At 45.2% G+C, this 22,643-nt stretch overlaps 2 protein-coding genes and 1 pseudogene across 4 annotated transcripts; 2 read left to right on the top strand and 1 right to left on the bottom strand.

Annotated features, from left to right (window-relative positions):
- Positions 1-4,984: 4,984 nt before the first annotated feature.
- Positions 4,985-6,467, top strand: LOC123996983 (annotated as a pseudogene).
- A 353-nt stretch (positions 6,468-6,820) lies between these two features.
- Positions 6,821-9,264, bottom strand: LOC123998288 (transmembrane protein 244-like). Of its 3 annotated transcripts, none has more exons than XM_046303365.1 (6): positions 9,154-9,264; positions 8,557-8,686; positions 8,219-8,298; positions 8,011-8,136; positions 7,565-7,609; positions 6,821-7,312 (listed from the first exon to the last, which is right to left on the bottom strand). In XM_046303365.1, exons 2-6 carry the CDS (start codon positions 8,661-8,663, stop codon positions 7,218-7,220), a joined length of 453 nt encoding a protein of 150 aa, XP_046159321.1. In that variant the 5' UTR covers positions 8,664-8,686; positions 9,154-9,264; the 3' UTR covers positions 6,821-7,217. The 3 variants fall into 3 exon arrangements, with proteins under 3 accessions (XP_046159321.1, XP_046159320.1, XP_046159323.1); XM_046303364.1 differs by having other exon boundaries at positions 6,822-7,312; positions 8,601-8,686; XM_046303367.1 differs by having other exon boundaries at positions 7,222-7,308; positions 8,601-8,686.
- A 527-nt stretch (positions 9,265-9,791) lies between these two features.
- Positions 9,792-21,813, top strand: LOC123997353 (lethal(3)malignant brain tumor-like protein 3). The gene is made up of 22 exons (XM_046301489.1): positions 9,792-10,086; positions 14,350-14,485; positions 14,560-14,713; positions 14,903-15,006; positions 15,208-15,510; positions 15,624-15,734; positions 15,834-15,885; positions 16,070-16,164; positions 16,256-16,360; positions 16,490-16,625; positions 16,877-16,968; positions 17,094-17,322; positions 17,412-17,497; positions 17,721-17,831; positions 17,906-18,023; positions 18,337-18,436; positions 18,571-18,768; positions 18,890-19,000; positions 20,609-20,673; positions 20,788-20,951; positions 21,137-21,199; positions 21,392-21,813. Exons 1-22 carry the CDS (start codon positions 10,034-10,036, stop codon positions 21,518-21,520), a joined length of 2,715 nt encoding a protein of 904 aa, XP_046157445.1. The 5' UTR covers positions 9,792-10,033; the 3' UTR covers positions 21,521-21,813.
- Positions 21,814-22,643: the final 830 nt, after the last annotated feature.

The following is a 22,643-nucleotide window of genomic DNA, read 5'->3' as shown; positions in this document are numbered from 1 at the left end:
CACTCCCCCACATGGACACTTGCTCACACCCACTCATGGACACTTGCTCACTCCCCCACATGGACACTTTCTCACACCCACTCATGGACATTTGCTCACACCCACTCATGGACACTTGCTCACTCCCCTACATGGACACTTGCTCACTCCCCCACATGGACACTTGCTCACTCCCCCACATGGACACTTGCTCACTCCCCCACATGGACACTTGCTCACTCCCCCCATGGACACTTGCTCACACCCACTCATGGACACTTGCTCACACCCACTCATGGACACTTGCTCACACCCACTCATGGACACTTGCTCACTCCCCCACATGGACACTTGCTCACTCCCCCACATGGACACTTGCTCACTCCCCCCATGGACACTTGCTCACTCCCCCCATGGACACTTGCTCACTCCCCCAATGGACACTTGCTCACGCCACACCATGGACACTTGCTCACAACCCCTCATGGACACTTGCTCACTCTGACCCATGGACACTTGCTCACTCCTCCAATGGACACTTGCTCACTCCCCCACATGGACACTTGCTCACTCCCCCATGGACACTTGCTCACTCCCCCCATGGACACTTGCTCACTCCCCCCATGGACACTTGCTCACTCCCCCAATGGACACTTGCTCACGCCACACCATGGACACTTGCTCACAACCCCTCATGGACACTTGCTCACTCCCCTCATGGACACCTGCTCACTCCCCTCCATGGACAGCAGTGCATGGATGTAAGCATAAAGGGATTTTCTGAACTTCAGCAATTGAGAGCTACAGTGTGTGCAGCAGGTTTGTGTTCCAGCCCAGTGCTAACAAACCCGATTGATTCTATTCCACTAACCAATGGTTAGGTGTGTCCCAATCCAGAGAGTGGCCGTTGTGGTGTCATCAAAGAGAGTGCTTCTTCTCTGTGAGATGTTGGAGGGTTACGGACGTGTTACAATGTGTCGTGTCACCAGTTACTGTGCCAGTAGGTTACGAAGGTCAGAGGTTATATAGAGTAAGATGGTGAGTTATAACCAGAAAAGACCGGTTCCTCTGACTCTTAATGGGGTGACCCCCCACACCATCTCTCTGTCAGGGGAGTGATATGATGGGGTAACTTCCTCTGCCTCTCTCTGTGTGTGTCATCTTACTGCTGCAGTAACCAAGACACAACAGCACTAACTGTCCCCTGAACTCCACTGCCCCAAATATAGAGTCTAGTGACATAGAGAGAGAGAGAGAAAGAAAGAGAGAGAGGGGGGAGGGAGAAAGGAGAGTGACAGAGAAAGAGAGAGCAAAACAGAAAGAGAGAGAGATAGAGGGGGAGAGAGAGAGGGGAGGGAGAAAAGAAAGAGAGAGAGAGGAGAGAAAGAGAGAGCAAAACAGAAAGAAAGAGAGAGAGAGAGTGGTAGAGAGATAGAGGGGGGAGAGAGAAAGAGAGAGTGGTAGAGAGATAGAGGGGAGAGAGAGAAAGAGAGAGTGGTAGAGAGATAGAGGGGGAGAGAGAAAGAGAGTGGTCGAGAGAGAGATGTCTGAAATGTCTTTATTCTTTTGGAACTTTTGTGAATGTAATGTTTACTGTTAATTTGTATTGCTTATTTCACTTTTGTTTATTATCTCCTTCACTTGCTTTGGCAATGTTAACACATTTTCTTTTGTATTGGTCTCCCCCCACCCCTCTCTCTCTGTCCCTCTCTTTCTGATGGTCTTCCTCTGTGTGATGGAGGCAGAGTGTGTTGTTGGTGTTGTCATCGTTGGAGCAGTGCGTGGCCCCATTTGTCTGTCTCGTTAGGGCAACATGTATGTACTTTCTCGTTAAGACAGTGTGAACCTATTGACTAGAGTCTAGATGGTGTCTGATTCAGAAAGTTCTCTCTCTTGTTACATATGAAGTTTATTTCCAAAATTCTGTCTTCATACATTTTTCACGTTTTTAAAAATATTACTGTTCAGTTTTTTTTAAATTCATAGATTTTAGGTGTGTATTAAAATGTTTTTTTTAGCAAAACGCTATACAGTATATCCATTGTTTAGCTGGAATGGAATGTTTGTATCCTGTATATTTGACTGTGACATGTGGTTGTCTCACCTAGTTATCTTAAGATGAATGATCTACCTGTAGTCGCTCTGGACAAGAACATATGCTAAATTACTAAAATGTCAAATGTAAATGTTTTACATGCAGATCTCAAATTACTGTATTGATTTAAAGCATATGTATGTATGTATGTAAACTTCTGACTTCAACTGTTTATATAGACTTCAAAGTGTGTATATATATAAACATTTGAAGTCGGAAGTTTACATACACTTAGGTTGGAGTCATTAAAACTTGTTTTTCAACCACTCCACAAATTTCTTGTTAACTATTTCACTTATCATTAACTGTATCACAATTCCAGTGGGTCAGAAGTTTACATACACTAAGTTAACTGTGCCTTTAAACAGCTCGGAAAATTCCAGATCAGATCCTCAGTCAGAACTTCCTGACTGATGTCTTGAGATGCTGCTTCAATATATCCACACAATTTTCCTTGCTCATGAAGCCATCTATAGTGAAAAAACACCAATATCTTTCATCAAGTTCTTTCAAACCCAGATTTGTTCGTTGCACTGCCAGATGATGAAGCATGATTCATCACTCCAGAGAATTTGTTTCCAATGCTCCAGAGTCCAATGGCGGCGAGCTTTACACCACTCCAGCCGATTGGGCATGGTGATCTTATGCTTGTGTGAGGCTGCTCAGCCATGGAAACCCATTTCATTAAGCTCTTGACGAACTGTTCTTGTGCTGATGTTGCTTCCAGAGGCAGTTTGGAAATCGGTAGTGAGTGTTGCAACCGAGGACAGATGATTTTTACGTTCTACTCGCTTCAGCACTCGGTGGTCCCATTCTGTGAGCTTGTGTGGCCTACCACTTCACGGCTGAGCCGTTGTTGCTCGTAGACGTTTCCATTTCACAATAACTGTCACATTCTTTCAAAATTGAACCCAGAAGCAGACCAGGACAAGGAGAGTAGGAAGAAGGTGAGTATTTATTTACAAGTGAATGTGAATGGGTAGATATATCCAGGTGGCGTAGCGGGCAGCGGTGGTGAGTTGATGGGAGTAAATAGGTGGATCCAATGGGGTAGCGGAATCCTCCGACGACCAGGTGGGAATGGGGTAAATGATCCGGGTGAGTAACTGAAGACAGAACAAACGGAGGTAAGTTTAAGGCAAGTAATACATTAAAAAAAAAATATGTAAAAAAAATTATATCCAACTTGAGGCTGATACTATGGCACAACATACTGTTCATGGCTAACAATCCAGCAGGGAATGGATGTCAGGTCCGGGCTTATGAAGAGGAGAGATGATGATCAGGACCAGGTGTGCAGATAGCTGATGGGATACAGGTGCTGGTAATCAGAACTCCCAACTGGCTACATTGCCCGGCAACCAGACAGGGTGCGTTCCAGGACGCCGGAAAAAACACTCCAGGACAGAACACAGGCAAAAACCAGACTCAGGAAACGGGATTCGTGACAATAACAGCCCTTACAGTTGACCGGGGAAGCTCTAGCAGGACAGCAATTTGACAAACTGACTTGTTGGAAAGGTGGCATCCTATGACGATGCCACGTTGAAATTCACTGAGCTATTAAGTAAGGCCATTCTACTGCCAATGTTTGTCTATGGAGATTGCATGGCTGTGTGCTCAATTTTATATACCTGTCAGCTACGGGTGTGGCTGAAATAGCCGAATCCACTCTTTTGAAGGGGTGTCCACACACTTTTCTATATATAGTGTATAACACATCGTTAATGTCATTGAATAGCATGTATGACGCCCTTGATGTCTTACATCATGTTACTAGAGGGGTTTTTTTTCATTCGATTTTCAGCTCCTTTATAGTGAGTTTAGTTATATCGACACTTTGAGAGCCTACTGATATTGATACTGACATAGTCTTATGTAAAAACCCTCTCCTGTGTTTCATCTCTGCTTGAAGGGAAGAAAGGGGACTTCAGCAACTTCCTGCACAAACTGGTGTCCAACGACCAAATCATTCAGCAGTGAGTCGCAACTTACTGTAGTAATGATTGTACTCCATATTGATGATCTAAAATAACGAATTATGTTATAATTAAAACAGAGACACACATAGACCTAACACACTGTCCATGTTGTCTCTGTGAAGCCTAGACACCCAGACCATCCTGCTGCAGGAGAGCCTGAGAGAGAAGAGAGGGAGGAGAGGGAAAGAGAGGAGAGAGAAGAGAGGGAGGAGAGGGAGAGGGAGGAGAGAGAAAGAGAGGAGAGAGAGTGGGGAACATCGGTGAGTATTTATAGGCAAACAGCCAGGACACCTATGACCCGTTTATATAATCTCTGTCTGACCCAAATCTACCCCCCCCCCTGTTCTTTTTTCTCTCTATCAGCGTCTGCCAAGTTTGCTGGAGGAGACTCTGTGAGTACCCCAAAGTTACGGCCAGGAGTTTTTCCTTGAGTTGCCCATAGCCAATGGATATCATCAGACCCCACATTCATGCTGCTCTGTTGTCATGTTTACCAGGGTGAAGCCTTCTGATATCCACTACCTGAAGGTCATCGGCAAAGGAAGCTTTGGGACGGTGGGAGCAAGTGTGTGTGTCCCTTTACGTGTGTGTGTGTGTGTTTTTATGAGTAGGCCTGTGTGTGTTTATTGTGTTGGTGATGTATTTATCTTGTTGCAGGTGGTGTTAGCGAGACACAGACAGAGTGGAAGTATGTACGCTGTAAAGGTTCTACAGGAACAGGTCATACTGAGGAAGAAAGAAGTATCTATTATTCCATTCTATTCTATTTCCATTCCATTCCATTCCATTCTATTTCCGTTCTATTCTATTTCCATTCCATTCTATTTCCATTCCATTCTATTTCCATTCCATTCTATTTCCATTCCATCTATTTCCGTTCTATTCTATTTCCATTCCATTCTATTTCCATTCCATTCTATTTCCATTCTATTCTATTTCCATTCCATCCTATTTCCATTCCATTCTATTTCCATTCCATTTGTCACGGCTGTTGAAGGAAGAACTGGACCAAGGTGCAGCGTGGTGAGCGTACATTTTCTCCTTTTATTAAAAATGATGCCGAAAAAACAATAAACAATACAAAACAAACCGTGAAGCTTAAGGCTATGTGCCATCAAACAAAGAGACATGTGATGGTAGAGAGGAGTGTGTTGCTGAAGGGACTGCAGCATTCATTCCTGGTGGGGCTCCACTTCTCCTTCCAGACCTCTCACACTCTCTTCTTCGAACTGGACTACACCAATGGAGGAGAGTTGTTCTACCATCTCATCTCCAGAGGGAGGAAGCCTTCCCGGAGCCCAGAGCAACATTCTACTCTGCAGAGATGGCCTCAGCCCTGGGCTACCTCCACTCCCTCAACATAGTCTACAGGTGCGCACACACACACACACAATGAGAGAGAGCGCATTTTCCTCACAGTGATTTAACCCTCGGTACCCCCCCATTAGAGACCTGAAGCCAGAGAACACCCTATTGGACAGTGGAGGTCATGTGGTTCTGACGGATTTCGGGCTGTGTAAAGAGGGCATGTCTGTGGGTGGAACTATGCAAATGTTCTGTGGCGCTGTTAGGCCACACCTGCTGTGGAGCTGTGGACTGGTGGGGGCGGGGGAGTGTACTTTATGAGAGGCTTCATGGACTGGTGAGTGTTTCTCTTTCAGCTACTTTTCAACTAGCATATTCCATCCACTGCACACTTATCTGGCTCCCTCTCTCCTCTTTCTTTTCTTTTCTCTCTCTCTCTCTTCCTCAGCCCCCATTCTACAGTCGCAGTAAGGCCGAGATGTTTGAGAACATCCTTCACGCCCCCCTGCAGCTCCATAGAAGTGTGTCCCAGTCTGCCCGGACTCTGCTGCAGAACCTGCTGGAGAGAGACTGTACCAAACGCCTTGGGGGGGAACATGACCTTGTAAGCACCCCCATTACCCCACCTGGCACAGAGTGCTGTCACATACATGCAAGTCCACATACACACACCCAAACACACATTGATGTACTGTCTCACTTTGTTTGTAGGCTGAGCTGCAGGGCCACACCTTCTTCCTGTTCATCAACCGGGATGACCTGCTAGCCAGGAAAGTCCCTCCCCCATTCATTCCCAACCTGGTGAGTGTGTGTGTGTGTTTTATAGGGGCTATGGGTCAGTTTGGATCTGTGACTACCTGAATGTGTGTCTGGTCACTCGTTCCCTCCCTCTCTCTTTCAGTCTGGTCCATGTGATATGCTGTATTTTGACCCGGAGTTCACGCTTCTTCCAGCCCCCGCCTCCCTCGGTTTGAGTGACATGTTGGGAGACGTGGCCAATGGAGCCTTCCCAGGGTTCTCCTATATGTTTCCGGGCTGAGGTTGGAGTCACAGAGCCCTGATATCATTCTGATATTATTTGTGTTTTGAATAAATTAAAATGCATTTTCCTATCATGTATCAGATTGTTTATATCTCACAGAGAACGGAGGCTCAGGCTGGGTTAGAACCAGTGGTTAAATTGAACCGGAGCTACCTGGAGTCAGCCTCCTGCATCTTAAATCAAAGGGAGAAGGTTAGGGTAAGGATTGTGGTTGAGGTTAGGGTAAGGGTTGAGGTATGGGTAAGGGTTGTGGTTGAGGTAAGGGTTGAGGTTAGGGTTGTGGTTAAGGTTAGGGTTAGGATAAGGGTTGTGGTTGAGGTAAGGGTTGAGGTCAGGGTAAGTAACAATACTTGGTTAAGGTTAGGCTTAAACCAAGATGTGATAAGAACGTGTGTGTGTGTGTGTGTGTGTGTGTGTGTAGAGCCAGCCCAGGTATGCGAGGTTACAGCTGGTTTAATAGTTCTAAGATGATAAATTACATGATTAACATTGTTAATCTTATGTCAGACATTCATAGAGAACACAGATATTACATACCACCGATATTACATACTACAGGTATTACATACTACAGATATGACATACTACAGATATGACATATACGAGCTGTTTCCTGGACTCAAAAGCTTGATCATTGGAGAATCACTTGGCTCAATTGGTGTCTGGGAAGCTGGTCCAACAGAAACAATGTGCAACAATCAAACCGGTAACCAAGTCAACAGGAACATTTGGTTTCCCTCCATTTCCACTGGACTCACTGCAAAGAACTCTAGTCAGTGTGTGTGTGTGTGTGTGTGTGTGCGTGCGTGCGTACTCAGTAGCTGTTGAAGGTGGGGTAACTCTGGTCACTCTGGCAGGTGAAGTAAGCTATCAGCTGACCGTTACAGATCATCAGAAACATCCCGCTGCCTTCACACACACACACACACACACACACACACACACACACACACACACACACACACACACACACACACACACACACACACACACACACACACACACACACACACACACACACACACACACACACACACACACACACACAAGACCATTAATAAAGAAGAGACATAACTAACTACTCATCTATAACTCCTCAGAAGGTTTCACACAATAAAACAGAACATGTGAGGTGAAGTGAGGGTGAGGTACAGGTCTTACCAAGGGCCAGCCACCACTGCCATACCAAGGGAAACTCCAACATCACTGAAACACAAACATTACAAACACATATTACAAACACACATTAAAAACAGGCAATATGCCACACAGAACTAAGGATGGGGAGTGTACATCGTATTGCTTTAGAGCTAGACCCATCTAATCCTTACACATGAGGAAGGGGAATTAAAGAAGACCATGGGATAGGGTCAATATATGTGCCTTGTTTTGGGCCCAGCTGCTTCTCAACTCTAACCCCACTTCCCGTCCTGTCATGATGTCATCAAAGCTGGCCCTGAGCACTCTGCTCTGCCAGCAAGGGATCATTCTGAGTTAAGCCAGTGTGTGTGTGTGTGAGTTCAGGCATGTGTATGCATTTCTCTGTGTGTGTGTGTGTGAGTTCAGGCATGTGTATGCATTTCTGTGTGTATGTGTGTGTGTCTCACCCAGGCTGGTGAGCAGTACGTGCAGTAGTGTGACTGTGAGAGCGTAGTCCCAGACCCATCTCCTCACCACAGCTGCAAACAGCAGACCACTGCAGAAATAGGTCAACTCCATGGTCAGCAGGTTCACTGGAACAACAATATAAGACCTTAAACATATGTAGAGGACATGCATGCGCGCACACACACTACCATACACATCTTCACTCACCCAGGTATTTGGAGTTGGACTCCAAATTGGTTGGTTCAGTCTTAAAGTCAAAGGGAATAAGTCCATCAAAGTGATCCAACCTGAATGCAAACAGAAGAGCAGCAGATAAAACAAACAAACAAACAAACAAACAAACAAACAAACAAACAAACATGATATTCAAAAGAAGGAGCAAGGAGGGAACCAGGGTGGTTGAAACTGACTGTCATTCCAATCAATAAAAACAGACCAATAGTTGCTGTGTATTCCACGAATCCCTCCCCCTCTCTTCTGTCACCTGGCACCAGGTTTATAGAAGACGCCTGAGGACAGCTCACCGTTCCAGTAAGGTCACTTACCCAATAACCACACGTGGACGCAGAGGAAAAGAAAAGTGTCGCACCTGAACGCGCCGAAACACACACTCCCAATCATGTAGTAGAGAGAGTAGAATATGACGAGGCATAGCAGCAGGTGCACAAGCACTGTCTGGGGAGAGAGATCGAGAGAAAGAGAGAGTGAAAGAGAGAAAGAGATCGAGAGAGTCAGAGTCATTCATCCCAATAATAATATATCGCACATCATTGACCTAGGCTACACTCAAATCAGCCGCCAAGACACTGTGGCAAAGCCGTGACATCACTGTCAACTGAACCGTGGATCATTCAGCAGGTGTAAAAGCTCCCATGGCAGAACTCCAACAGACTCTGCACTGCGGGGGAGCAGCAGAGGACAGAAGACCTTCATTTGCACAGACTGAGTGATCATTATCTGTTGCTTTTGCCATTCACGATAAATGAAATATCAGTCGCTGAATAGAAATGATAGGCTGATAGCTTATGTTTCATAGTCGCCAACAACGACACCTGATGATTTCGTATTTTATTATAACAGCGCCCATGTCTGACCCACGACTGCACGTGAGTGTAAAATCCGAGTAAACCGAGTCCTCTTACCCTCGTGTCGGCCACTTTACCCCTGAAGGCCATCTCATGGTTTGCATCTGTCGTTCTTCTGATGTTGAGAATAATGTATGTGACTGGGCTACTGAGATGTTACAGTGTAATCCGTCAGAAAACAGCATTACACTGCCATCTAGCGGTAGCGACTGGAAAAAGCAGGCTTATTTATAGGCGACACTGCCATTGAAGACTGCATCTCATGCCAAATAGACTACAGTCCAACGTTTCTTCCAGTCCAACGTTTCACTTGTAATAAGAACAGTAGGGATGTCTTATACATGAACCCTTAAAATAGCTAAGTCAGAGAGCTTCTATTCCAGACGTCTGGTCTGGTTGGGCATAGATAACAAACATGAAAAGACATCGTTTTACAAAAAAAAACATTAAGAGCTGATAGCCTAAATGCCTTGTTGTAATCAATACTACGGTCTAACTACTGTAGACCTATTTGGCGTCTGGACTTGACTGTTCTTACTTTTTTTTTGCTGAATTACTGGTCGGAAGTGTGGCCAAGCAAATAAAACAGCTAGAAGTTGGGTTTATGATTAATCTACTGTCATCTTTCTTTTAACATATGGAGACAATATTGACTGGTGGTGACGTAAAGAGTTATTGACAGCATACAGCGACATGACCACAATGGAAATCGCGCGCCACGCCAAACAGACTCTGCACGCCCCTGCGCTCCGATTTGATGCTCTCTGAGATTCTGAAAATACACGAAGGAGAAAGACAAGTCCCAAGGCATCAATACAATATTTAATCAACTATATGTCCACTCTAAACGTCCGTCTTGCTGTACCTATTGATCATCGATAGTTGTGTGCTCAAGTTTACCGAGATCCAAAGTTGTCAGGCAGCGTTCATTGAACGCATGCGCATTGCATCCACTATCCAGCTCAAAATAAGAGTTAAAACAGAAACGAGGTGAGTTCCATAAATTTCAAACAATATAATCGCCGTTATACATTAAATTTTGCAAATAACAATAGTAATCGATAAAGCATTGTTCGTTTTATAATTTGCACCGGTTCTTATGATTTGTACTGTGATTTAAAACCGTAAATATAAATCGGAGAGTCAAGTTTCTATTGAAGAAATTAAAAGCAAGCATTTCTATATTTTAGCCTTGAACAAATAAGGCAGTGTAGGGGCGGTTATTTACTTATTTATACCAACTAATGTGGAAGTCCGTTCCTAAGCATTTTCTAACGTTCAAGACATGGAAACTTATTTATTATTGGTTGTCCTTACTTCGCTACACCAAGCCAAAATGCTAGTCCCGGTTCCTAGCCGTCTAGCTACCAGTTTGAATTGAACCGTAGTGACGCTTTGCTAGCCAGAAGCGGTTAGCAAGCTAGCTGGCAGCTAGCTGGCTGACATTCCGAGACAAGGGGAAAGTAAAGAAAATGGCCATGATGAGGGAAAACACGAACCTATGAAATTGCAGGGTATATATGTGGTTTTATTTGACAGACACGGCCCTGCATTCTTTGTTTCAATAAATAACTTGAGTCATTTACATAGTTTTAACGTGTTGGTGGCCTCTTCCTTTGCTCCGCCATTTTGTACAAGACGAATGCTAATCATGGGCGCACGTACACTTTATTTACGGTTTAAACTTGGGAACGTAAACTGACAGCTGTTGAACAGCACACTTGATTGTTTACTTCCCATCCGTATATTTCAGTCAAAAAATATGATTTCTGACCAAAATATAGTGTTGATGTAGCGTCGAGACGAAAACGTTATATCGTGATCTTGGTTTGATTAAAAAACACGTAAATGTGACCTTTCTATGCAGAATACATTGTTTTCTTTAAACTCATTGATTATTCTACCACCTCTGTTGTCCGCGTCAATGCAAACAGCCGATTTAATAAGATACTGTTAAAACAAGGAAAAGCTGAACTTGTTCTTTTAACTTGTATTTGACACGTCTCTCGCGGTGTTTGTCAATACTTGTGTTCTAGGCCAATCCATGCAGGGGTGCTTGTGCGTTTATTTTGTGCTATTTAGCTTTAAAAAGTAAAATATTTACTTGTTTTGCTTCATATAAGTGCATGCATGTATTCCACAACAGTCGCCCTCTAGCGGCGATGGGATGCAGTTCTTTAGTACCCGACTTGCACGCGCTGGTTGACTTCTTGCAGGTACCCACCTACCTGTACTTTTTGTGCCAGGGATATTTTTAGAGTTCCCCTTTTTGGATAATGTCATTTGATTGATTGATTTTTTTTTTATTAGCTAATAAATAAATAAATAAATAAAAAGACATACACACACTACATTCATAAAAATAAAAAACTGGGATTGCTAAATAAAGTCAGTGACTTATTCCCATTGTGGTCCCTAAAGTACATGGTGGAAAAACAGACAGATATCTTATTTATTATTTATATTTATCTTATATATATATATATATATAGACATTTGAGAAAGTTCTGTTAAATGGATACAATTTCAGTTTTACTTTGAGAACATACAGACAGACCTATTCTAGCCCATATCCTTGCATGAACAAACATCCACACATCTTGTCTTAACATGAGAGACAGACAGATGTCATTTGGCAGTGTTTCCCCATCCACTGCTGAAGTGGACGTGCTGTCTTAATTCAAATCAAATGTTATTTGTCTCATGCATCCTAAACAACAGGTGTAGACTTAACAGTGAAATGCTTACTGATGGGCCCTTTCCAACAATACAGAGAGAAAAATAGAAAAGTAATAGAAAAAATTAGAACACAAGGAATAAATCCACAATGAGTAAGGATTACTTTTTAATTTCACCTTTATTTAACCAGGTAAGCTAGTTGAGAACAAGTTCCCATTTGCAACTGCGACCTGGCCAAGATAAAGCATAGCAGTTCGACACATACAACAACACAGAGTTACACATGGAATGAACAAAACATACAGTCAATAATACAGTATAACATTTTTAAAGTCTATATACAGTGAGTGCAAATAAGGGAGTTAAGGCAATAAATAGGCCATGGTGGTGAAGTAATTACAATATGGCAATTAAACACTGGAATGGTAGATGTGTAGAAGATGGATGTGCAAGTAGAGATACTGTGGTGCAAAAGGAGCAAAATAAATAAATACAGTATGGGAATGAGGTAGATAGCTGGGCTGTATACAGATGGGCTATGAACAGGTGCAGTGATCTGTGAGCTGCTCTGACAGCTGGTTCTTAAAGCTAGTGAGGGAGATGGGAATCTCCAGCTTCAGTGATGTTTGCAGTTCGTTCCAGTCAGTGGCAGCAGAGAACTGGAAGGAAAGGCAACCAAAGGAGGAATTAGCTTTGGGGGTGACCAGTGAGATATACCTGCTGGAGCGTGTGCTACGAGTGGGTGCTGCTATGGTGACCAGCGAGCTGAGATAGGGTGGGGCTTTACCTAGCAGAGACATGTACATAACCTGTAGCCAGTGGGTTTGGCGACGAGTATGAAGCCAGAGCCAGCCAACGAGAGCATACATGTCGCAGTGGTGGTTAGTATATGGGGCTTTGGTGACAAAACGAATGGCACTGTGATAGACTACATCCAGTTTGCTGAGTAGAGTGTTGGAGGCTATTTTATAGATGACATCGCCGAAGTCAAGGATCGGTAGGATGGTCAGTTTTACGAGGGTATGTTTGGCAGCATGAGTGAAGGAAGCTTTGTTGCGAAATAGGAAGCCGATTCTAGATTTAATTTTTGATTGGAAATGCTTAATGTGAGTCTGGAAGGAGAGTTTACAGTCTAGCCAGACATCTAGGTATTTGTAGTTATCCACGTATTCTAAGTCAGAGCCGTCCAGAGTAGTGATGCTGGATGGGTGGGCAGGTTTGGGCAATGATCAGTTGAATAGCATGCATTTAGTTTTATTTGTGTTTAAGAACAGTTGGAGGCCACGGAAGGAGAGTTTTATGGCATTGAAGCTCGTCTGGAGGGTTGTCAACACAGTGTCCAAAGAAGGGCCAGAAGTATACAGAATACTGTCGTCTGCATAGAGGTGGATTAGAGAATCACCAGCAGCAAGAGCGACATCATTGATGTATACAGAGAAGAGAGTCGGCCCGAGAATTAAACCGTGTGGCACCCTCATAGAGACAGACAGAGGTCCGGACAACTTAGCTATATACACGGGTACCAGTACTGAGTCGATGTGCAGGGGTACGAGGTAATTTGGATGTGACACCTGTATGGTTATTGATTGATTGGGTGTGTTCAAGTAGTAAGGCTAAAAAAACTTTATGTTAACGAGTGAAGTCAGGTGAGGTGCATTTGCGACAACCAAATGTCGGACACTGTAATGGTTAACTGTGTATCTCAATGTATTTTACATCGCAAAAATTCAAACCCGAGGCAGACAAAACACTTTGGTCCTTTAATATCCTGCTGTATGTCAAATATTGTGTCTATAGCTTGGAAACAAACCAATGTGATTCTGGATGACAACATAATACCGTTTATTTCCACCTATAGGGCTTCTTTCCTAAAGGAATTTGTTTCCTTGCCATGATCCTAATGAGAATTGCAATACTGGTATCTTCCTGGCCCAAGTAATGGTTTTCCAACAGAAAGCAGGGTAGCCTAGTGGTCAGAGTGTTGGACTAGTAACTGAAATGTTGCAAGTTCAAATCCCCTAGCTGACAAGGTACAAATCTGTCGTTCTGCCCCTGAACAGGCAGTTAACCCACTGTTCCTAGGCCATCATTGAAAATAAGAATTTGTTCTTAACTGGCTTGCCTATTTAAATAAAGGTAAAATAAATAAAAGATCAACGTGGCAGTGTCAACATACCTGCTATTGTGTATAAACGTTTTTCTTCATAGATGTCGAAATAAACTTTTCTATATCACACACTCACAAACTGAAAACATAACACAATTAATTGGTTAGAGAGAGGTCTCAAATATCACTTTCATTTGTATTCCCTATAGCTTTAGAATCGCAGCAAAGTTGGTTATATACCCCTGTATATAGCCTCGCTGTTGTTATTTTACTGCTGCTCTTTAATTATGCTCTTATATTTTTTTACATGTATTATTTTTAGGTATATTATTTGTTTTTTTAAACTGCATTGTTAAGGGCTTGTAAGTAAGCATTTCACTGTAAGGTCTACCTGTTGTATTCGGCGCAAGTGACAAATACCATTTTATTTTGATTTTATTTTGACTGATGGATTGATTGATTGTCAGTGCAGGAGGAGGAGAGCAGGGAGAGATGACTGACACCCCGCCCAGCGATGGCCCCTCCCAGGGGGCAGAGTTTGACATGATGGGTGCTCTGGACTGGCAGGACGGCATCGCCACACTGCCCGGCAGCGACATCAAGGTTTGTGTGTCTGTGTGTGTGGATACTACAGACAGGTACTACAGACAGGTGTGTGACTGACTGGTATCTCTCAGTTCCGTATGACAGAGTTTGGAACTTTGGAGATCGTGACAGAGCCAGAGGTCAAAGAGGTAGGGCCAACCCCCCAGAACCCTGCCCAGTTGAAAAGTCCCACCCCTCCACCAGAGGCCCAATCAGAGAGCAGTGCAGCCTCTTCTGCAGCCAAGGGTAAAGTAAACATATGGTTATGAAGGAGTTATAACATAGTTTTGACTGTTTATAATAAGTGTGTCGAATTTAGACTCATAGCTCTGATATATGTCAGCACTGTGTATATTAGCATACTACATACTGGGTGCTCTGCAGATCGGGGCATAGAATTACAAAGCTTCAATATTATTCTGCTCTTTCCCCCAGCTCAAGGCCCTGTGCTTCTGTCTTTAGAGGAGGGTCCCACTGTGGAGGAGCCGAGAGTGGAGGTTGGCCCCAGGGCGGAGGCGGAGGTTGGCCCCAGGGCTGAGGTTGGCCCCAGGGCGGAGGCTGGCCCCAGGGCGGAGGCGGAGGTTGGCCCCAGGGCGGAGGCGGAGGTTGGCCCCAGGGCGGAGGCGGAGGTTGGCCCCAGGGCGGAGGCGGAGGTTGGCCCCAGGGCGGAGGCGGAGGTTGGCCCCAGGGCGGAGGCGGAGGTTGGCCCCAGGGCGGGCGGAGGTTGGCCCCAGGCGGAGGTTGGCCCCAGGGCGGAGGCGGAGGTTGGCCCCAGGGCGGAGGCGGAGGTTTGCCCCAGGGCGGAGGCGGAGGTTTGCCCCAGGGCGGAGGCGGAGGTTTGCCCCAGAGGGCGGAGGCGGAGGTTTGCCCCAGGGCGGAGGCGGGCCCCAGGGCGGAGGCGGGCCCCAGGGCTGCGATGGCTAGCTGTAGGTCGTGTGGGGGCTCCGGTCCACTGGAGAGTTTCCTCCAGGGCAAATACTGCAGCTCCATTTGTGTCCAGCCCTCCAGTGGCAGGTCAACATGTTAGCTGTTCTTACTGTACTGTATTTTAGAAAGCATGATAGCAGTAACAGTTAAGACCCAAAACAGTCATCACATGAGCATAGTTCCTAGAATGACCTCTGTTCCGTATGTGTTTAGGTCATCACCCGGAGAGCGGAGGGAGAGAGAGGGGGGGGAGGTGGGACTGGGGAAACGAGTGAGGAAGAAGAGGAAGATCTACATGGACTCTGGTGATGAAGACGAAGACAACCAGGAGGAGGAAGAGGTGATGATAGAAGATGTGGCCAACGCTGGTCCTGAAAAGCATTGTAATATTGTGTGTGTGGCAGCTCACCTGCCGATGAGTGACTATCTCTCTCTACAGGACAAGTCCAAGGCTGTCAAAGGGAGGAGAGCTGCTAAGCTGGCCAAGCTAGGTATGTCCTATTATTACACTGAGGGGAGGGAGAGGATGGATAGATGGAGTGATGGATTTGTTGGGAATGACAGGGGCTGGAAAGTTTGTCCAATCAGGTAGTCCAGGGGTCATGAGTCCTGCAATCCTGCTGGTTTTCATGTCACTGATTGGCTGATGTGACTGTTTTGTTGTCCCACCCCCAGTGACAGCCCCACCCAATAAGAAGCGATCCTGGAGCTGGCCCTCCTACATGGAGGAGGAGAAGGCTATAGCTGCCCCCCTTAAACTGTTCAAGGAGGTGAGGCACGCACACTTTATCATACTCTCTCTGACACACACACACAGCTGTACAGACATGTGAAAGAGTGTTATGTGTGTGTGCCTCGCAGCACCAGTCGTTCCCTCAGAGCAGGAATGCCTTCAAAGTGGGGATGAAGTTAGAAGGACTGGACCCCTGTCACCCCTCTCTGTTCTGTGTGCTCAGTGTTGCTGAGGTACGTGTCTAACAGGTCAGACCAATAAGATATAGGAGGAATGTCTGCTTTCTAACAACTAACCCTTCGCTTTCCCTCATTTCTTTGCATTCCTTCCTCTCTGTCTCTTTCTCTCTCTGTTGGTCTCAGATCCAGGGTTATAGGGCAAGGCTTCATTTCGACGGGTATCCAGAGTGCTATGACTTCTGGGTAAATGCTGACACCTGGGATGTAAAGCCGGCAGGCTGGTGTGAGAAGATGGGACACAAGCTGCTACTGCCGAAAGGTCCACACACACACACACCCCAGACACAGATACAAACACATCCGACACGCATACACACACACCCGACATCCACGCACACACACACACCCGACACACACCTGACACACATACACACACACCTCAGACACAGATACAAACACACCAGACACACATACACACACACCTGACACACATGCATATTCTACCGACTGTACAATGTTGTGTGTGTGTGTAGATAGACAAAACTATATCCTTCAACCTTTTGTGTGTAGGTTGTAAGGATGGGGAGTTCAACTGGAACATGTATGTGAAGAACTGCAGAGGTCAGCTGGCCCCCAAACACCTCTTCAAGAGCCTCAACACGGTGAGCCTACCTGACAGCCTGTGTGGATCCATTATAAGTGTGTTTGTGTTGTGAATTAGTTGGTGACCTTAGGCCCATTCAACCAAGTTTGTATATGAACTATGTGGGTGCATGTGTGTGTGTAGTCGATGACTCCGTCAGGGTTCCGTGCGGGTATGAAGCTAGAGGCGGTGGATAAGAAGAACCCATATCTGATCTGCGTAGCGTCCATCGCGGCTGCTGTTGACAACAGACTCCTCATACACTTTGACAACTGGGACGACACCTATGACTACTGGTGTGATGCCAGCAGTCCCTACATCCACCCTGTAGGCTACTGTGAGGAGGCTGAGCTGACCCTCACCACCCCTGCTGGTGAGACACACACAAACATATTTCAACGCTTTATTTGGATACACCATGAAACATTGTATAAGGGTGTGTGTTGTGGTTTCTCCTCTTAGAGTATAAGCACCCGAGGAGTTTTTCCTGGGATAAATACATGGAGGAGACTGGCACACAGGCAGCCCCTGCACGTGCCTTCAAACTGGTAAGACACTCACATTCTCACATAGAGTTGACACTCAAAACATATGACGCATGCAAATTACATTGTTGGTGTTGATTGGGAGGCCTGGGAAATTTCACATGAAGTTCCCCAGGGCTCTGTTCTGGGTCCACTGACAGTCTTTATTTATGTCAGCTACACCCGTTACAAAACATGCATATTAATCCATCTGTATCACCTGTTAACTCTTGAATGTGTCCTGTAGCGTCCGTGCCATGGGTTCCAGGCTGGAATGAAGCTGGAAGCTGTCGATAAGAGGAATCCCATGCTCATCCGCGTAGCAACCATCGCAGAGGTGGAGGACCACCGACTGAGGGTATGCTGTGTGTGAGAGTGCAGAATGATTATTGTGGAGTAGTGTGTGTGTGTGTGTAACTCTGTCTTTCTCAGATCCATTTCGATGGCTGGAGTGAGGAGTATGACTACTGGGTGGATGCTGACTGCCCAGACTTGCACCCTGTGGGCTGGTGTCAGAAGACTAGTCATCCCCTACAACACCCCTCCAATGGTGAGACACACACGCACACTCTTCCAAAAAATGTACATGATTATAACTTTGCTAAAATCCATAAACATTTCCCAATCAGTCCCAAAGTGTAAGATTGGCAAAAAGGTGCATGCAGAGAAAAGACATGTAGCTCAAATGATTCTGGTTCTTCACAGCTGCTGGAGCTGTTGGTTTGTGGGGACATAAACACTATATGGTGGTGGTGTGTTTCTGTCGCTTTGTTTATGTGTGTGGGGTCAGGTCACTCTCTGGTGTTTTTGTCTCTGTGTATGTGTGTCTCTGTGTGTAGTATTTACTCTGCGGTGTGTTTCAGGCTCCACTGATATGCTGGTCCTCCCAGGGCAGGGCTGTCCTACCCCAGGATGCAATGGGGTTGGTCACATCCGTGGACCGCGCTACGGAACCCACTACACGTCAGTAACAAACACACACACTAACTGTCAAAAAAGTTTTGTTATTAGAACACGCCATTCAATGACTTGTGATCTGTGTGCTGTAATCTGTGAGCAAGGTGATGTGTGTTCCTGTTCTGAACTTGTGTGTGTAGGGGGGTGAGCTGTCCGTACTCTGAGATGAACCTGAACAGGGAGGGCCAGGTACCAGACCGTCTGAGTGGAGAACGACCTATGACCCTGAGTGGACCTCATCACCGTGGGCGACGCCCAGACCCTCCTCCACACACCCAGACAAACAGCCCCACCACACCGGAGCAGCCCGAGCCTGCAGACGACTCCCCTCAGACCAGGTATGTGTGGAACATGTAACAGAAGGGGTTTGGAAGAGCTTCCATGACTTTTTTTATCTGACTGCAAATAAAGTCTGGAGTTGTGGACTTGTTTCCATGGTAACAGTTGTTTCTATGGTAGTGTAACTATGGGGCCGACTGTTGACGAGGGTGAACGATCCAGGTGCAGCAGTCAGAGTGAGCCACCAGGGGGCTCCACTGAGCCCGTCAACGACGGAGCCAAGGCCAAGAGGTAGCACACAGACTCCACTCTCTCCTACCAAACTCTAGAATGCATGATGGAGCAGAGTGTTTGTTGTTGGTTTACTAAGAGAGTACAATGCCTTCACAAAGTATTCACATCCCTTGACTTATTCCACATTTTATTGTGTTACAGCCTGAATTCAAAATTAATTACATAGATTTTTTTCCCACCCATCTGCACATCTAATGACAAAGTGAAAACATGTTAGAAATGTTAGCCAATTTTTTGCCAATTAACACAGAAATGTCTCATTTACATGAGTATTCACATCCGAGTCAATACTTTGTAGAAGCACCTTTGGCAGCGATTACAGCTGTGAGTCTTTCTGGGTAAGTTTCTATAAGAGCCTTCCACACTTTCCCATTATTCTTTGCAAAATTCTTAAAGCTCTGTCGAATTGTTTGTTGATAATTGCTAGACAACCATTTTCAGGTCTTGCCATAGATTTTCAAGTAGATTTAAGTAAAATCTGTAACCCGGCCTCAGGAATATTCACTGTCTTCTTGGTAAGCAACTTCAGTGTAGATTTGGCTTTGTTGTTTTAGATTATTGTCCTGCTGAAAGGTGAATTCATCTCCCAGTGTCTGAACCAGGGTTTCCTCTTGGATTTTACCTGTGCTTATCTCCATTAGGTTTCATTTTTAACCTGAAAAACTCCCCAGTCCTTAATGATTAAAAGCATACCTTTAACATGATGCAACTATGCTTGAAATATGGAGAGTGGTACTCCATAATGTGTTGTATTGTATTTGCCCACAAACATAACATGTTGTATTCAGGACATAAAGTTAATTGCTTTGTCACATTTTTTTGCAGTACTACTTTTAGTGCCTTGTTGCAAACAGAATGCGTGTTTTGGAATATTTTATATTCTGTAAAGGCTTCCTTCCTTTACTCTCAGTATGGTTAGTATTGTGGAGTAACTACAATGTTGTTCATCCATCCTTCTACCACAGCCATTAAACTCTGTAACTGTTTTAAAGTCACCATTGGCCTCATGGTGAAATCCCTGAGCAGTTTCCTTCCTCTCCAGCAACTGAGTTAGGAAGAACGGCTGTATCTTTGTAGTGACTGGGTGTATTGATACACCATCCAAAGTGTAATTAATAACTTCACCATGCTCAAAGGAATATTCAATGTCTTGTTTTTTTAAATGTATTTTTTACCCATCTACCCATAGGTGATCTTCTTTGCGAGGCATTGGAAAACATCCCTGGATTTGTGGTTGAATCTGTGTTTGAAATTCACTGCTCGATTGAGGGACCTTACAATTATCTGTATTTGTGGGGTACAGAGATGTTAAACACTATTATTGCACTCAGTGAGTCCATACAACTTATTATGTGACTTGTTAAGCACACTTTTACTCCTGAACTTATTGACTCAAGACATTTCAGCTTTTCATTTTTAATTAGTAATAAAAATAAATGTTTTTAAACAATTCCACTTTGACATTATGGGGTATTGTGTGTCTGCCAGTGACAAAACACAGGTCTAATTAATTCATTTTAAATTCAGCCTGTAACACAACAAAATGTGGAAAGATTTGTGGGGTGTGAATACTTTCTGAAGGCGCTGTATGTTGTCTTTCAACAGGTCTGCTCCAGTCCCAAAGTATCTGAAGCTGCACGTCGTCAAGCAGGAGAGTGGAGATGGGAAAGGTAGAGGTTCTGCTCTCAGAAATAGAGAATGAGTGTAACGCTGTGTGGATTATATATTGTCTGTGCATGTCTATTGAAGATATTTACAGCTAGTTTCTCCTCCCTCTCCCCCAGACTCCCTGTCTCTCCAGCAGGCGCTCCATGAGTCAGTATTCTCCCCGGGTGGCTCCTCCTCTCCCCCTCACAGGGTGGCTCTGTGCTGGGACAAACACTGCCAGCTGCTCCCTGAGGTCCTGGGCCTCACAGCTAAGAGAGTTGCAACCTGGACCGCCGACGAGGTCAGACACGCACACATAAACACATAGGCATTACAAACATGTACAGGCGCTGTACGCATACTGTACAAACTCACATATTGTGCAAAACACATACATTACACATACACCCAATACAATAGCTTTGTGTATCCTTTTGCATTTGAATCGTGTGCGTGTGTGTTAATGTTTGTTTCCCTGTGGGTCAGGTGGCCAGTTTTGTCAAAGGGCTCCCGGGCTGTAAAGAGCATGCTGCCACCTTCAGGACAGAGGTAAGACCTACCATTTAAAAACCCAACTTTGTGAATCGTAATAGACACACACACGCCTCTCATCTCCTGCTCCTGGTTGGTGTATCCTCTGACAATGCAACAAAGTCAAGTTAGATTCTGCCATTGACATTCAAACACTCACGCACACGTTCTGTGTTGAAGCTTATTTTGTGTCTCTGTGTATCGCTCCAGCAAATGGATGGAGAGGCCTTCCTGCTTCTCACCCAAGCAGACATAGTCAAGATCCTGTCAATCAAACTAGGCCCTGCCCTCAAGATATACAACGCCATACTCATGCTGAAGAACGCTGATGAGGAGTGAGACGCCCCCTGACGCTTCATTTCCTCCCACACCCGACCGCTGTATCTGAATAGTCTAGAGAAGTTTAATCTCTTTCTTTGCCTCCTCACCTTATTCTCTTTGGTCTTCATCTGCACTGATCTGAGCCCGTAGGATAGGTCAGAGCAACATAATGGATGGCCACCAGGAATCTGCTTTCAGCTATCCTGTTCTTCCACATCAGTGTAGAGGAGTAGAGAGGATGTACCTGGTGTCAGTGTAGAGGAGTAGAGGATGTACCTGGTGTCAGTGTAGAGGAGTAGAGGATGTACCTGGTGTCAGTGTAGAGGAGTAGAGGATGTACCTGGTGTCAGTGTAGAGGAGTAGAGAGGATGTACCTGGTGTCAGTGTAGAGGAGTAGAGGATGTACCTGGTGTCAGTGTAGAGGAGTAGAGGATGTACCTGGTGTCAGTGTAGAGGAGTAGAGGATGTACCTGGTGTCAGTGTAGAGGAGTAGAGAGGATGTACCTGGTGTCAGTGTAGAGGAGTAGAGAGGATGTACCTGGTGTCAGTGTAGAGGAGTAGAGAGGATGTACCTGGTGTCAGTGTAGAGGAGTAGAGAGGATGTACCTGGTGTCAGTGTAGAGGAGTAGAGAGGATGTACCTGGTGTCAGTGTAGAGAAGTAGAGAGGATGTACCTGGTGTCAGTGTAGAGAAGTAGAGAGGATGTACCTGGTGTCAGTGTAGAGAAGTAGAGAGGATGTACCTGGTGTCAGTAGAGAGGATGTACCTGGTGTCAGTGTAGAGGAGTAGAGAGGATGTACCTGGTGTCAGTAGAGAGGATGTACTTGGTGTCAGTGTAGAGGAGTAGAGAGGATGTACCTGGTGTCAGTGTAGAGGAGTAGAGAGGATGTACTTGGTGTCAGTGTAGAGGAGTAGAGGATGTACCTGGTGTCAGTGTAGAGGAGTAGAGGATGTACCTGGTGTCAGTGTAGAGGAGTAGAGGATGTACCTGGTGTCAGTGTAGAGGAGTAGAGAGGATGTACCTGGTGTCAGTGTAGAGGAGTAGAGAGGATGTACCTGGTGTCAGTGTAGAGGAGTAGAGAGGATACAGAGAGGATGTACCTGTGGTGTCTGTTGGAAGATCTTAATTGCATACTCCTCG

Source organism: Oncorhynchus gorbuscha, linkage group LG15 (genome assembly GCF_021184085.1).
Source record: "Oncorhynchus gorbuscha isolate QuinsamMale2020 ecotype Even-year linkage group LG15, OgorEven_v1.0, whole genome shotgun sequence".
Taxonomy (NCBI): Eukaryota; Metazoa; Chordata; class Actinopteri; order Salmoniformes; family Salmonidae; genus Oncorhynchus; species Oncorhynchus gorbuscha.
Note: the sequence above shows the minus strand (reverse complement) of the source record. Positions and strands in the feature narration are given on the sequence as shown.

What these genes read in the sequence shown, in the direction of transcription:
- LOC123998288 (XM_046303364.1), bottom strand. Translation starts at nt 9,186, where the DNA reads ATGGCCTTCAGGGGTAAAGTGGCCGACACGAGG. An exon ending in GTCCAACTCCAAATACCTGG is followed by an intron (nt 8,137 to 8,218) that starts GTGAGTGAAGAT and finishes TTGTTGTTCCAG; the next exon opens with TGAACCTGCTGACCATGGAG. An exon ending in CGTACTGCTCACCAGCCTGG is followed by an intron (nt 7,610 to 8,010) that starts GTGAGACACACA and finishes TTTGTGTTTCAG; the next exon opens with TGATGTTGGAGTTTCCCTTG.
- LOC123997353 (XM_046301489.1), top strand. Translation starts at nt 10,034, where the DNA reads ATGCGCATTGCATCCACTATCCAGCTCAAAATAAGAGTTAAAACAGAA. An exon ending in AGCCTCTTCTGCAGCCAAGG is followed by an intron (nt 14,714 to 14,902) that starts GTAAAGTAAACA and finishes TCTTTCCCCCAG; the next exon opens with CTCAAGGCCCTGTGCTTCTG. An exon ending in CTGCACGTGCCTTCAAACTG is followed by an intron (nt 17,498 to 17,720) that starts GTAAGACACTCA and finishes TGTGTCCTGTAG; the next exon opens with CGTCCGTGCCATGGGTTCCA.